The 14,329-nt window shown below is 55.1% G+C and overlaps 1 protein-coding gene and 1 long non-coding RNA gene across 2 annotated transcripts in view; both read left to right on the top strand.

Annotated features, from left to right (window-relative positions):
- SPATA1 (spermatogenesis associated 1) overlaps positions 1-7,930 on the top strand; it is a 41,894-nt gene extending 33,964 nt beyond the window's left edge. Inside the window, exons 5-10 of the mRNA XM_076068086.1 lie at positions 250-303; positions 541-1,046; positions 1,711-1,825; positions 5,043-5,526; positions 7,048-7,209; positions 7,899-7,930. Coding sequence (XP_075924201.1) covers positions 250-303; positions 541-1,046; positions 1,711-1,825; positions 5,043-5,526; positions 7,048-7,209; positions 7,899-7,930 — 1,353 coding nt within the window. The remainder of the gene's footprint in view (positions 1-249; positions 304-540; positions 1,047-1,710; positions 1,826-5,042; positions 5,527-7,047; positions 7,210-7,898) is intronic.
- A 1,215-nt stretch (positions 7,931-9,145) lies between these two features.
- LOC116943265 (uncharacterized) lies at positions 9,146-13,647 on the top strand. The gene is made up of 3 exons (XR_004402905.2): positions 9,146-9,290; positions 12,300-12,398; positions 12,820-13,647. It is a non-coding gene; the product is annotated as an uncharacterized LOC116943265 (long non-coding RNA).
- The last annotated feature ends 682 nt before the right edge of the window (positions 13,648-14,329 follow it).

Here is a 14,329-nt window from a genome sequence, read left to right as displayed (position 1 = left end):
AACAAATGAGCACGCGTAGCGCGAACGGGGAAAGTCCACCCGAAGTTTTCGCCCCTGCCTCGAAGTTTCGCTCGCGTGCTCCACCTCCTCCAGTCGCGCACGGGGACGCTGGCCGATGTCCACGAACGCTTTCGAACGTTCGTCTTGTTTTGTTTACTGGGCAAGGTGCCCCCGCTGAACTGGCGCGGTCGCTGCAGCCAGGGCCGCCAGGGTTCCCGACTAATGGCGAGCGTGATTCCTCTGCCGCAGGTGAATGTGAAACAAGAGCAACACGTGAAGGTGAAATCCATCTTTTATTCCCTGGTGAGTGTGGAGGCACCCCCTCCCCCCACCCCCACCCCCATGTTCAAAGTGGCACACTCCACGACCATGGGGAGAGTGAGAGAGAGAGAGAGACGCCGCTAACTTCCAACGCGAAGGGAAGATTCGCATTGCCGTTAATGGAGAGTTCCGCATGGGCGTCAAGTTCCGGGGTGAGGGAGATTGATTTTTGTTCTTTCCCCCCCCACCGCCCCCGCCTGCCGTAAATTATTTCGGAAGGTCCCGGACGAGTCCCCGCCGCGGCCGGACGTCATCTTCATCCTCCCCGGCTCTGCCCTGCGGTCACCGAGCCGCCCGCTCTCTCTCCCGTGGGGCAGCCGCCAGACGGGGCGGTGGGACGCGTCGACGCCCCCGAGCCGGGAGCCGGGCAACCTCGGCGGCGGCAGCGCCGGTGGCGGCGCCGGAGCCGCCGTCCTGAACAATCGTACGCCTCCTCCTCCTCCTCCCCCCCTAATGCCGCCATCGCCAACAATGCCGCCGCCGCCGCTTCTGACCCCGAGGTTGGAGCTCCCGGCGCCGTCCCGCCACCAGGAGGCTGCCCGAGGGGGTGGCGAGACGGTCGCCGGGAACGGGGCCGCCGGAAGAGCGGCCGCCGGGCAGCGGGGGGTCGGCGGCGACTTGGCCGCCGCCAGGGTTCCCACGACGCCGGGAACGAGCGCGACGCTGGACTCGGGGATCGGCGGCCAGGCGTTGTCGGTGTCGTTGCGGTCGGGTGACGCACAGACGTACGTAAACTCGCGGGGCGATCCTAGTTTCCGAAGTCCTGTCGTGCCCTTTGTTGGCTAGGAGATGTTAACTACCTCGCCTGCTATACAAGAGGTCGTGGGTTCGATCCCGACCCCTGACGATGCCTGCTGCTGTATATTTGGAGTTTTCGTGTCTCTCATCATCATCATCATCACGGTGGCTAGGAGATGTTAACTACTTCGCCTGCAATACAAGAGGTCGTGGGTTCGATCCTGACACCTGACGATGCCTGTTGCTGTATATTTGGAGTTTGTGTGTCTCTCATCATCATCATCATCACGGTGGCTAGGAGATGTTAACTACCTCGCTTGGTATGCAGGAGGTCGGCGGTTTGATCCCCACCCTGACGCCTGCTGCTGTATATTTGGAGTTAGTGGTGTCTCCCTCAAGCGTTTCAGAGTATTTGGCTACCGTTATAAATTTCCACGGGACGATGATAAACCGCCGAGTTGAGCGATCGTTTGTGAAAGCCAGGTCGCTTGTGAAAAAAAGCTACATAGCTCGGTGGGGCCTTACCTCATATATATTTAAAAAATAGTTTAGTTCTAGAAATGGTGTTGCCTCCGGCTCACCGTGCGTCCTGGTAAAGCTTCCCAGAAAATCCGGTGGCTTTAGCTGAGCCGCGACGTCGGCCGTGAGCAGGTCCGGCAAGCGGGTGGTGGACGACGCCGTGACCTTTGCCCCAGCCGCTGCCGCCCCTGCCGTCCCCGCCGCCGTTGCCGGTCATCGCGTTCGGGGAAGGACGAGCAGCGACGAGGTGAGGCTGCCTTCATCGTCGCGGCAACGGTGAAGCTTTCCGCACGCGCTTTGCGTGAGCGTCCGTCCGTGTCAGGCGGGGTGGAGGTACAGGGACTACCCTCTACTTACGAACGAGTTAAGTTCCAGAGGTGTCTGTTTGTAAGTCGATTTGATCGTCAGTACAAACTTTACTCCTGTAGATTCCAAACACGTTGTACGCATTGTACACGAAACACGGGGAATGGCTTTAAAAATTGTATAATCTCCCGCAGATGCCACTGGTTCTTGACGTTTTTCAGATGTAAATGCCACTTGTTCATCACGTTCTGTAGATGTACATGCCACTGGTTCTTCACGTTCTGCAGATGAAGATGCCACTGTTTCTTCACGTTCTGCAGATGTAGATGCCACTGGTTCTTCATGTTCTGCAGATGTAGATGCCACTGGTTCTTCACGTTCTGCAGATGTAGATGCCACTGGTTCTTTATGTTCTGCAGATGTAGATGCCACTGGTTCTTCACGTTCTGCAGATGTAGATGCCACTGGTTCTTCATGTTCTGCAGATATAGATGCCACTGGTTCTTCACGTTCTGCAGATGTAGATGCCACTGGTTCTTCACGTTCTGCAGATGTAGATGCCACTGGTTCTTCACGTTCTGCAGATGTAGATGCCACTGGTTCTTTACGTTCTGCAGATGTAGATGTCACTGGTTCTTCACGTTCTGCAGATGTAGATGCCACTGGTTCTTCACGTTCTGCAGATGTAGATGCCACTGGTTCTTTACGTTCTGCAGATGTAGATGTCACTGGTTCTTCACGTTCCGCAGATGTAGATGCCACCGCCGCCATCTATTGCGTGGCGGTTGAACTCACGACTCTCCGTCCGAACGGGCAACTGGACATACGGACCAGGTTTGCTCGTATCTCTGAAAGTTCGAAAGTCGAATGTTTGTAAGTAGAGGGGCTTCATGTATATACAGTATACGTTGCGTGGTCTGTTCCGACCGTACAGCGTATAACGAGGCCAATGCCCGATCCACGAATACGAAGGAGACATCGCAGCGGTGCAACACTGCCTCCGCTCCTGAAGCGGTTGTCTGGCTTGACCGCCCGAATGTGATGTGGCAGTTTGTTGGCTCTGCATCGACAACGAGGACCGTCGTAAACCGGAGACCGCCCGTATTCCACTGCTCTGACTCAGATTCGCCGATTATATTCATTGGTCTCCTACTACGCTGTGATTCCAAAGACGGGACTGTGTTTTCCGTGGGAGGAGACGGAGCTTTTAGCAGCCAGGCTTCGCGATTGTGCAGTTCCCTTCCTCCTCGGGACCAATCGGGGAATCTGAGTCTGGTTAACAGTTTATTTTTTAAATGGTCGCGTCTTAAAATTCACCTGGATATTTTCTTTCGCACACGATGAGCCTTTCTACGTAAGTTCAAGCAGCTGTGAGGGAAAGCGGTTTTTGAGGCCTTGATGCGCGCGTAAATCGCGCTTCAGAAAACCGAGTTCATCATTTTAATCATAATAATTGTTATATATATTCGAATATCGTTCGCGGGCCGCTTTCTCAAAAGTGTCGCCGACGCGGAGCTTCGAGATCCCCCCGGTGTGTTGGAGAGTAAAACCCACGACAACATTCACAACAACAACAACGACGAGCAGCAGCATCATCAGGCGGAGAGCCAGAGAGTTGCAGGCAAATCCTCCTCCTGTTTTCGGTCTTGAATAGACGGGGGGTGGATGCATGTGATGTCGCCACTTGTGAGCCAAGTGAGACAAAGGCGGCCGGGCGTGGTGCTGGCCACCCACCCACCCCCCTCGAGTGCCGTTCCGGTCTTCATAGGCGCTGCTCGCTAACAGCACTTGCACCCACAGCCCGTACAGGCTATACGGTGTGATCTTCGCTTTGCCTGTGTCTCTATTTGTGTACGTGTAGTCTTCACAGCTGACAAGCGACTCGCCCAGAATGCACCCAGATGTTGTCAGTTCTCGGAAGCTAAGCAATAATTTGAAACTAAACCATACCTTAAAACTATTTTTTTATTTCACCAGGTAAGGCCCCACTGAGCTGCATAGCCCTTTTACAGAAGCGACCTGGCTATCACGAATGACAGGTGAACGAAGTGGCCTATCGTGTGGAAATTTACAGCAGTAGCCAAATACTTGATTCTAAATGTGGAGGCAAAAAACAAGACGGAGGACCCAGAAGCGACCTGGCTATCACGAATGACAGGTGAACGAAGTGGCCTATCGTGTGGAAATTTACAGCAGTAGCCAAATACTTGATTCTAAATGTGGAGGCAAAAAACAAGACGGAGGACCCAGAAGCGACCTGGCTATCACGAATGACAGGTGAACGAAGTGGCCTATCGTGTGGAAATTTACAGCAGTAGCCAAATACTTGATTCTAAATGTGGAGGCAAAAGACAAGACGGAGGACCCAAAGCAGAATCCAGGCGACCACGCGGAGAGAGACACACGCTCCAAATACGCACCAGGCATCAGGGTCAGGATCAAATCCACGACTTCCTGCACACCAGGCGAGGCGGTTAACATCCGCGGATGGTGCCACGCATGACACGGAGCAGTGTTGTTTCACAGATTTTTGCAGAGGGCGGCCACTTTCGCCGACGAGACTTCAACAGTGTGCGGGCCGCCTCACATTTCAAACCACTTGGGGTTTGACTGACAGCACAATTGTGCTCGGGGGGGGGGGTGGGGGCGTATTGGTCGGGGCGGGCCGCACATCAGTGGGCCCGCACGGAAGGCCACCAGGGGTTCGCCAGCGGCTCCCCGCGGGCCTTGCGACGAAGGACACCGGCGCGCGAGTGCCACGCGGCGCCGGTGGCGTCGCGCTCTCGGATGCGCCCCTGCGGCCGTCGGAAACGCGCTCTTCCTTCCGTTACCGAACTGGGCGTCGGTGGAAAAAGACGACCGAATGGAAGATTCCGATTCCGATAGTAGGAAGCCACCGGAGCCGCGCCACTTTTAAATCATCGATATTGTACACCAATTTCTTTAGAGCTGCTTGTCGTCGCGTTCGGTTTGTTGTCCTTCCCCCGCCGCTCCTCCGACTGGCGCGGTTGGCTGCGTGCCGCGCGAAAAGAAGTTCGTGTTGGTCGCGGTGGGCCGCACGTCAGTGGGACGTCACCGAAGGCCATGAGGGGCCGCCAGCGGTGGGCCGCAGGGGGCAGCAATTGCAAAAAATGCCTCGCGTTGTCCGTGGCACGCAGGGCTCGGACGATGATGACGTCACCTCGTCCGACAGCATGGTGCTGCCACCGCCCCCCGCGCTGAGAATCGCCATCGCAGCTCCCGCCGCCGCCGCTGCCGCCGCCGGACCGCCATCGTCCGTGACCCCGCGGCGACCCGAGGTCACCGCCCCGGCAGGGACGCGGGCGAAGGTCGTGACCCCTGTGTCACTGAGGAGAGCGAACGGCGGCGGCGGCGGTGGCGGAGGCGAGCAATCAGCTCCGGATGACGGTTTCCCTGTCGCGCCTCCTCCACCTCCTCCTCCTGCTGCGTTTGTGGCGGGCGGCGGGCGAGACGCTGGGGAGAACGGAGGGAAGGGCGTGGGGGGGTACAGCAACAAGGACGGCGGGAAGGTCGGAGGGGCTCAAGGAGGGGGCGGCCGTCATGCGGATTTTACCCACGGGGCCGAGCGGCGGGGCCTTCCCGGCGAGCGCGCAGCCGCGGGAGAGGAGACCGACGGCGAGGGTGAGTTTCAGAATGTGGATTTGTAAAAATAAAATGAAAATAATAATCTGGCCTTCCCCCCCCCCCCACAAACCCCCTTCACCAGCCTTCACCGACCAACGTGGAGAAGTAATGCTTTTTACAAACCCCCCGCGATCGATGGTGGCATGTGGAGGAGGCCTCCGTCCAGCAGTAGATCGACACCTGGGTCCGGTGGCAACAACGGAACGCAGCTCTCACGTATTTCTGTGCGTTAAAACAAATGCTCAAAGTTGAACCTCGTGGCGGGACCCCCCCGGGGTCCCACATAAGTCCCCCCCGGCTCTCGCATGAACTGTGCTGCGACGTCGAAATTGTACGTCTGTTGAAGGCGAACGACACGGCAATCTTATTCTTAGCTCTTTCGGTAAAGTCACGTTGAAGGGAAACAATAAAACAATAACATATATTTTATTATTTTATTGTTTCCCTTCAACGTGACTTTACCGAAAGAGCTAAGAATATGAATTACTGCAGTCACGAAAGCTTCAAATCAAAATTTGACACGGAAATCTATTTATCTCGACGAGCTCGACACGATGTGCTAATCAAAGTTTAAAAGTTTTGTTTATGCCTCCTGCGCATTCGTCCTCGCTGCTGCTGTTTGGACGGCACGACAACAGAATGATCCGCGCCAGGTGGGTCGCGGCGTTTGTGCGCCCGGTGGCACGGAGTCGCCAAAAATAGATTAATTGATTGCGGCTTTTTTGTTGTTGTTGTTGTTGTTGTTTTTTTTTTTTAAAAACTTCCGTTTATTCAGGACCCCGGGGTCCCGCCATAGGGCTCAATTCGCCCGTGGCTTCGGGCGAATTGATGAACAGGTGATTTCATTAACGGGTGAATTAATGAATGGATGAATTCATAGACAAGTGAATTAACGAACAGGTGACGATTGTCTGTACCGGTCCTGGTAGCGGTGCCGAGATGTTGACTACCTCGCCTGGTACACAGGAGGTCGGTGGGTTCGATCCCAACCCTGACGCCTGCTGCTGCTGTATATTTGAAGTTTGCTTTCTGGCTCTTTTTGTGGTCATGGGGATTTTTCTGCAGGTCCTCCCGTTTTTCCCCTCCACATTTATAATCGACGTGCGTTTAGAGTATTTGGCCGCTATACATTTCCACATCGCGATAATAAGCCACCTCTCATTGGCGCTATAATTTGTGATAACCAGGTCGTTTCTGAAAAAGAGCTACGGTAATATAAAATAAAATATTTTAGTTTCATCTTATCCTCCCACGCCCACCCCCTCGTGCGCCGTGGCCGGCCTTCGTAAGGTGCTGCTCGCTAACGGCACTTGCCCCGGCAACCTTTCAAGGCTACACGGGGGAAAACCTTTGCCTTTGTTATCTTCACGCGTCGACACAGCCTCAAACGAGCACGTGGTGCGAGTGCCCACCCCGGCCTTCGTAGGTGCTGCTGCCGCTCGCTAACTTTGCCCCCGACAACCTGCTGAGCTCCACGCGGGGGTGGAAGGAAACCCCTTCTGTCCGTCTTCTCCGCAGGCCGCGTGCGCGAGCCCGCGGCGACGGAGCCGGCGGCGGCGGCGGCGGCGACGGAGCTGGCGGAGCTGCAGTGCGAGCGCAGGGAGATGGAGCGCCACCGCAGGGAGCTCGTGGCGCGCATCAAGGAGACCCGCGCCGCCATGCACGCGCGACGCGCCGAAGGCACGCGGCGGAAGGACGCGCGCGCCCCCAAAACACTTCTGAGCTACATTATGAGACCTCCTTTGCCAGTAACAAGATATAGGAATAGGTTTTACCCTTTTAACTGGCACAAAAACTGACACCTTTATTCAAGGCATCATGTTTGCAATAACCACAACACCAGCAGTCAAAATGCAAACAAAAAAGATAACTCTGATAATAATATTGGCACTGTCCTTGAATTTGATTGGTCCACACCCGAGACGGCTTTTCTTAGAGCCTAGTCTCCATTGGTGTTGGACCAGAAGATGCTATTCCTATATCTTGTTACTGGCAAAGGAGGTCTCATAATGTAAATGCTCACCCCGAGCTCTCAATACTCTGATAGTGCGCTGTTTTTGAGTTGTACGCCTTTTGGCGTCTTCTGGTCTAACACCAATGGAGACTAGGCTCTAAGAAAAGCCGTCTCGGGTGTGGACCAATCAAATTCAAGGACAGTGCCAATATCATTATCAGAGTTGTTTCTTTTTGTTTGCATTTTTGACTGCTTGTGTTGCGGTTATTGCAAACATGACGCCTTGAAAAAAGGTGTCAGTTTTTGTGCCAGTTAAAAGTGTAAAACCTATTCCTATACTTTTGAGCTATTCCGAGCGGGCACGCGAATGAGTAACTACACCGCAAGCCCATGGGCAAAGATCCCCCTGCTATAGCCGTGACGGACTGCCGGGGCAAGCGCTGTTAGGGAGCACCCACGAATGCCGGCACGGCGGCGCACGAGGGCGTGGGTGGACAGCAGCGCGCCCGGCTGCCTTTGTCTCCCCGGTGGCGATAGTTACACACCGCGCCGCTACTTAGCAAGATGTTCCCAGGCAAGGCCCACCTAGCTAGCTACGTCGCTCTTCTTCAGGAGGAACGCGGTGCCAGATTCAAATGTCCCCGCGGTGAGCTGAGCGGGCCGCGGCGGCGCCGGCCCGTGGGGAGCGGTGGTGCCGCGGTTCGCACGATTCGCCACGAACCCGGCGACCCGAGTTCGATTCCCGGCCAACTCCAGTGACGATCTTCTGGACCGGTCCTGGGCCTCCGCTAGGTGGACTAGCGGGTGAGCACGCACACGCGCTACGAACCCGGCGACCCGAGTTCGATTCCCCCCCCCCGTTCACGGCCACCAACAACCGCCGGTGGCGATTATCTGAACCGGCCGCGGGTCCTCTAGGTTGACTCGGCCTCAAAAGAATACTTGTTGCGGTGTGTAAACATCGCCACTGGAGAGACAAAGGCGGCGGGGCGTGGTGCTGGCCACCCACCCCATCGTGTGCGGTGCCGGCCGTGGTAGGTGCTCGCTGACAGCACTTGCCCCAACGGTGTGTTAAGGCTACACGGGGGATCTTTGTCTTGTGTATCTGTTGGCACGGTAGGGGGTACAGCTGGTGTATCTGCCAGTCATCTCGATCAGCCAACCCATGGCACCTGGATCTGTCCCGTGACCTCCTGTCAACGAGCCTTAAACACTTCACGTGGCCTCAAAGTGCACCTGCCCTGGCACAAGCGCCGTGGTGACGTCACCGTCACTCAGTGGCGGGTATTGGTGTATCTCTGTGTGTGTGTGTATGTGTGTGTATGTGTGTGTGTTGTGGGGAGTGATAGTGTAGCGGTTAGCGCGCTGCACTATGAACCTGGCGACCCGGGTTCGATTCCCGCTCACGGCCAACACCAGAGGCGATTATCTGAACCGGTCCCGGGCCTCCCGTAGGTCAACTCAGCCTCAAATGAGTACCTGGTGCGGTGTGTAGTAAACATCGCCACTAGGGAGACAGAGGCGGTCGGGCGTGGTCCTGGCCACCCACCCCCTCGTGTGCCGTGCCGGCCTTCATAGGTGCTTGCTAACAGCACTTGCCCCTACAGTCTGTTAAGTCTATACGGGGGATCTTTGTCTTTGTGTGTGTGTGTGTGCAGCGCGCGAGGCGTGGAAGCGCCGCTACCTGCATGAGAAGAGAGCCACCCCTGCGCTGGAGGAGGAGCTGCGTCCCGTTCGGGAGGAGCTGGACGCGCTGCTGTCCCGCAACGCGCACCTCACCGCCACCGTCACCACCCACACACTCAAGGTCACTGAGTAAACATCTCTTCACTACCGCCAACACCATCACACTCAAGGTCACTGAATAAACATCTCATCACTACCGTCACCACCATCACACTCAAGGTCACTGAATAAACATCTCATCACTACCGCCAACACCACCACCATCACGCTCAAGGTCCCTGAGTAAACATCTCTTCACTACCGTCACCACCCACACACTCAAGGTCACTGAATAAACATCTCATCACTACCGTCACCACCATCACACTCAAGGTCACTGAATAAACATCTCATCACTACCGTCACCGCCATCACACTCAAGGTCACTGAATAAACATCTCATCACTACCGCCAACACCACCACCATCACACTCAAGGTCACTGAATAAACATATCATCACTACCGCCAACACCACCACCATCACGCTCAAGGTCACTGAATAAACATCTCACCGCCACCGCCACCACCATCACACTCAAGGTCACTAAATAAACATCTCATCACTACCGTCACCACCATCACACTCAAGGTGACTAAATAAACATCTCATCACTACCGCCACCACCCACACACTCAAGGTCACTGAATAAACATCTCATCACTACCGTCACCACCATCACACTCAAGGTCACTAAATAAACATCTCATCACTACCGTCACCACCCACACACTCAAGGTCACTAAATAAACATCTCATCACTACCGCCACCACCATCACACTCAAGGTCACTAAATAAACATCTCATCACAACCGTCACCACCATCACCATCACACTCAAGGTCACTAAATAAACATCTCATCACCACCGTCACCACCATCACCATCACACTCAAGGTCACTAAATAAACATCTCATCACCACCGTCACCACCAACACCATCACACTCAAGGTCACTGAATAAACATCTCATCACTACCGTCACCACCATCACACTCAAGGTCACTGAATAAACATCTCATCACTACCGTCACCGCCATCACACTCAAGGTCACTGAATAAACATCTCATCACTACCGCCAACACCACCACCATCACACTCAAGGTCACTGAATAAACATATCATCACTACCGCCAACACCACCACCATCACGCTCAAGGTCACTGAATAAACATCTCACCGCCACCGCCACCACCATCACACTCAAGGTCACTAAATAAACATCTCATCACTACCGTCACCACCATCACACTCAAGGTGACTAAATAAACATCTCATCACTACCGCCACCACCCACACACTCAAGGTCACTGAATAAACATCTCATCACTACCGTCACCACCATCACACTCAAGGTCACTAAATAAACATCTCATCACTACCGTCACCACCCACACACTCAAGGTCACTAAATAAACATCTCATCACTACCGCCACCACCATCACACTCAAGGTCACTAAATAAACATCTCATCACAACCGTCACCACCATCACCATCACACTCAAGGTCACTAAATAAACATCTCATCACCACCGTCACCACCATCACCATCACACTCAAGGTCACTAAATAAACATCTCATCACCACCGTCACCACCATCACCATCACACTCAAGGTCACTAAATAAACATCTCATCACCACCGTCACCACCATCACCATCACACTCAAGGTCACTAAATAAACATCTCATCACTACCGCCACCACCATCACACTCAAGGTCACTAAATAAACATCACTACCACCACCACCTACACACTCAAGGTCACTAAATAAATATCTAATCTCACCGCCACCACCACCACCATCACACTCAAGGTCACTAAATAAACATCTCATCACTACCGCCACCACCATCACACTCAAGGTCACTAAACGCGCTTCTCGCCATCACTACCACCACCGCCGCCACCACCGCCACCACCGCCGCCACCGCCACCACCGCCACCACCGCCACCACCGCCACCACCACTATATTGTTTCGTGCTTCGGGACCCGTGGCAGGTAGTCTATGTCACGGTGGCGAGATGTTAACTACCTCGCCCGGTACACAGGAGGTTGTGGGTTCGATCCCGACCCTGACGCCTGCTGCTGATGTATATTTGGAGTTTGTGTGTCTTTCTCCTCGTGGTCGCGTCCATTTTTTTTTACTGGATCCTCCGGTTTTTCCCTCCGCGTTTAGAATCAAGGCGCGAGAGAAGTTCAACGTACACGCATACGTTGAAGGAGGGCAGACTGCAGTGGTTTAACTCTATGGTCCATTGTTTGGGTTGCATGGCCACGATCACATGGTGGCAAGATGTTAACTACTTCGCCTGGTGCACAGGAGATCGTGGGTTCCATCCCGATCCTAGCTGCGTATATTTGGAGTTTGCGGTGTGTCTCTCGCCGTGGAGTTTTCTCCACGCCTTGAGAGTATTTGGCTTCGGCTATAGATGTCCACGTGGCGATAAGCCCACTTCGTTGAGCTATCATTTGTGATGGCCAGGTCGCTTCTGAAAGAGATAAATAGCTCAGTGGGGCTTTACCAGTTTAAATAGTCTTAACGGCACTCTCCCCTAAATAACTATTTAAGACCAAAAACAGGAGGAGGATTTCTCGACAACTCTGGCTGTCGCTTGATGAAGCCGGTTGCAATTACCGGCGGAACGTCACAGCTACTCGAATTTGTGAATGTTGTGGGTTCACTCCCCAACACATAGCTGGTGTGTGCCGAACCAAGTAACGAATTGGGCACGTTTTTGTTTACGTGACAAACCTCCTTACTAACTGGCTGTGTCGGGTGGTGGCGGGCTTCACGACACATTTACATTTATGCGAGCTAACCCCAAAAACAAAACAAAAACCCCGTCCTCTATTGTGAAGAACTGTTGAAGGCTTACCGCGACCAGAGCCGGTATACAGACAATCGACACTGGCCGCACACACACACACACACGAACGCACACACGCCGAAGACGATGATGCATTCGCTCATCGTTATTTCCGCCGTTCATTTGCGCGTTAACACATCCAGCTGTGCCTTCGTTCGTTACGGTGACACGTTCAGTGGTTCATTCACCCGCCGATGAAATCACTCACCCCCGCAGGACACGCTCCTCGCGCGACTGCAGGGCGCCCAGCAGCGCGTGGAGAAGCTCGTCGGAGACATTGAGAGCGGCGCGGCGAAACTCCGCTCCGAGCAAAAGGTGACGGCGGCGGCGGCGGCGGCGGCGGGAAAAGAACACGTCGCCAAGTAAAGCGAAACGTCTCAGAACTTGACGAGCGTTGCCGCCGTTAAGATGCTCGCGGCGGCGGCGGCGGCGACGGATATCGGCTTTGTGGGCCACGTCAGCTCGACCAGGGGGGGACGGACGGTGGGGCACGGGGGGGCGGGGGGGCAGGGGGACGGCAGTGGCTACGGTGCAACGTCGTGAAGGGCGCATGCACGCACGTACGTCGAACTTCTTTCGCGCCGTGCGTAAGCCGACCGCGCTAATCGGAGGTGCGGGGGAAGGAGGCCCCTTTCCCACGTCATCGTCGCGCCAGTCGGGACCGTCGCCGCCATAACCGTCGTGCTGCCGCTGTCTGCCTCCTCGCCCCGCCCCCCCCCCCCCCATCCCGGCGCAGCTGCGGAAGGACGCCCAGCAGGAGCTCAAGGCGGCACGGGCGCAGTTGGCGCAGCGGAGGGCGCTGGCGTCCGTGGCAAGAAAACCCGGAGTCGCGTACGGGCTCTAGCGCGCTCGCCGCACGAGGGCGGAATGTCCACCTTCGGGTCGAGAGCGGCCGCTGTCGACGAAGGCTTGTGTCCACCCCCCCCCGCCACCGCGTGCTCATTGGAGTGCGGAGGACACGCTTGGGAGTTCCTTTGCTTATCTTTGCGTTAGTTTCTTCGCCGAAAGTATTTCATCGAAGAAACGCGTACGGCGCGCACGGTAACGATAATTACCAACGTTCGATATTTTGAAGCGCCTATCTGCGCCGTGTGTTTCAATAAAGTGGGGGGTGCTATTTGCGCGCCATTTAATTAAACCCGCTCGGGTCTGCCCTGACAAGGAGATGTTGTATCTCAGTGGCACGGGGTATGGGATACCTATCTGCGGCCTGTGGGCCAGACGCGCCCCATGACTTCATTTTATACAGGCCGTGCGGATTGCTTTTCTCCGGGTCCCTCCGGTTTTCCCCCTTCACATTTAGAATCAACGTGCGTTTCGATGATTTTGCTGCTATACGTTTCCACGTGACGATAAGAAACTTCATCAAGGTATAATTTGTCACCAAGCCCACCAAGCTGTTAGTAGCTAATTGCTCGGTGGGCTTTACCTGGTGAGATAAAAAAAACAGAGAGTTTAGTTATATTTGTATGTATGTATATTACTGGTAGGGACCTCCTGGTTACTACACCAGCCCACAGGGGATTATTGTGCCCGTCCGTCCGTCGTGCATCCAAAAATGGGAGGGGTGGAGAGGGGAGGGTGGGGAGGGGCTGGGTGGGGAGGGGAGGGTGGGGAGGGGCTGGGTGGGGAGGGTGGGGAGGGTGGGGCTGGGAGGGAGGGGCTGGGTGGAGAGGGGAGGGTGGGGCTGGGTGGGGAGGGAGGGGCTGGGTGGGGAGGGAGGGGCTGGGAGGGGGGTGGGAGGGGTGGGGCTGGGTGGGGAGGGGCTGGTCACCCCGTGGTGCCCTTATAAAACTCAACATTTAACCTACTCACGCCGGGATGTGCCCGCCCTCACAGTCGGGCATATTTGCGGAATACACCACGTGGTGCCGCCCTTGACCCTGACCGAGCAACCCAACGTTCCTACCAGCCCCCTCCGCAGGAATGTGTTTGATTTGTTAACTTGTCATATACTTTGCACTCCTATCGTGTTTTTGTATTGTTTGTTCTTGTAACGTTCTGACCCTGCGCCCCTACTGGACATCTGCGAAAGAAGAGCTTCACAGCTCGTCGGATTCCTCCAGTACAAATAAATATTCTGATTCTGACATATCACTCGCCGCCGATTGCTCTGACCGTGACCTTTACCCAAACTCGTGTTGGTTGCCCGGTGTGGACTGCTGTGAGCGAACCACCTTGCGCCGCTGTTCCACCCATAATTTACTTAGGCGGCCACGGTGGCGAGGAGGTGTTGACTACCTCGC

Source organism: Petromyzon marinus, chromosome 1 (genome assembly GCF_048934315.1).
Source record: "Petromyzon marinus isolate PM22_M1 ecotype Great Lakes invasive population chromosome 1, UKy_Petmar_22M1.pri1.0, whole genome shotgun sequence".
NCBI lineage: Eukaryota > Metazoa > Chordata > Hyperoartia > Petromyzontiformes > Petromyzontidae > Petromyzon > Petromyzon marinus.
This window is presented reverse-complemented; position numbering and strand designations above follow the sequence as displayed.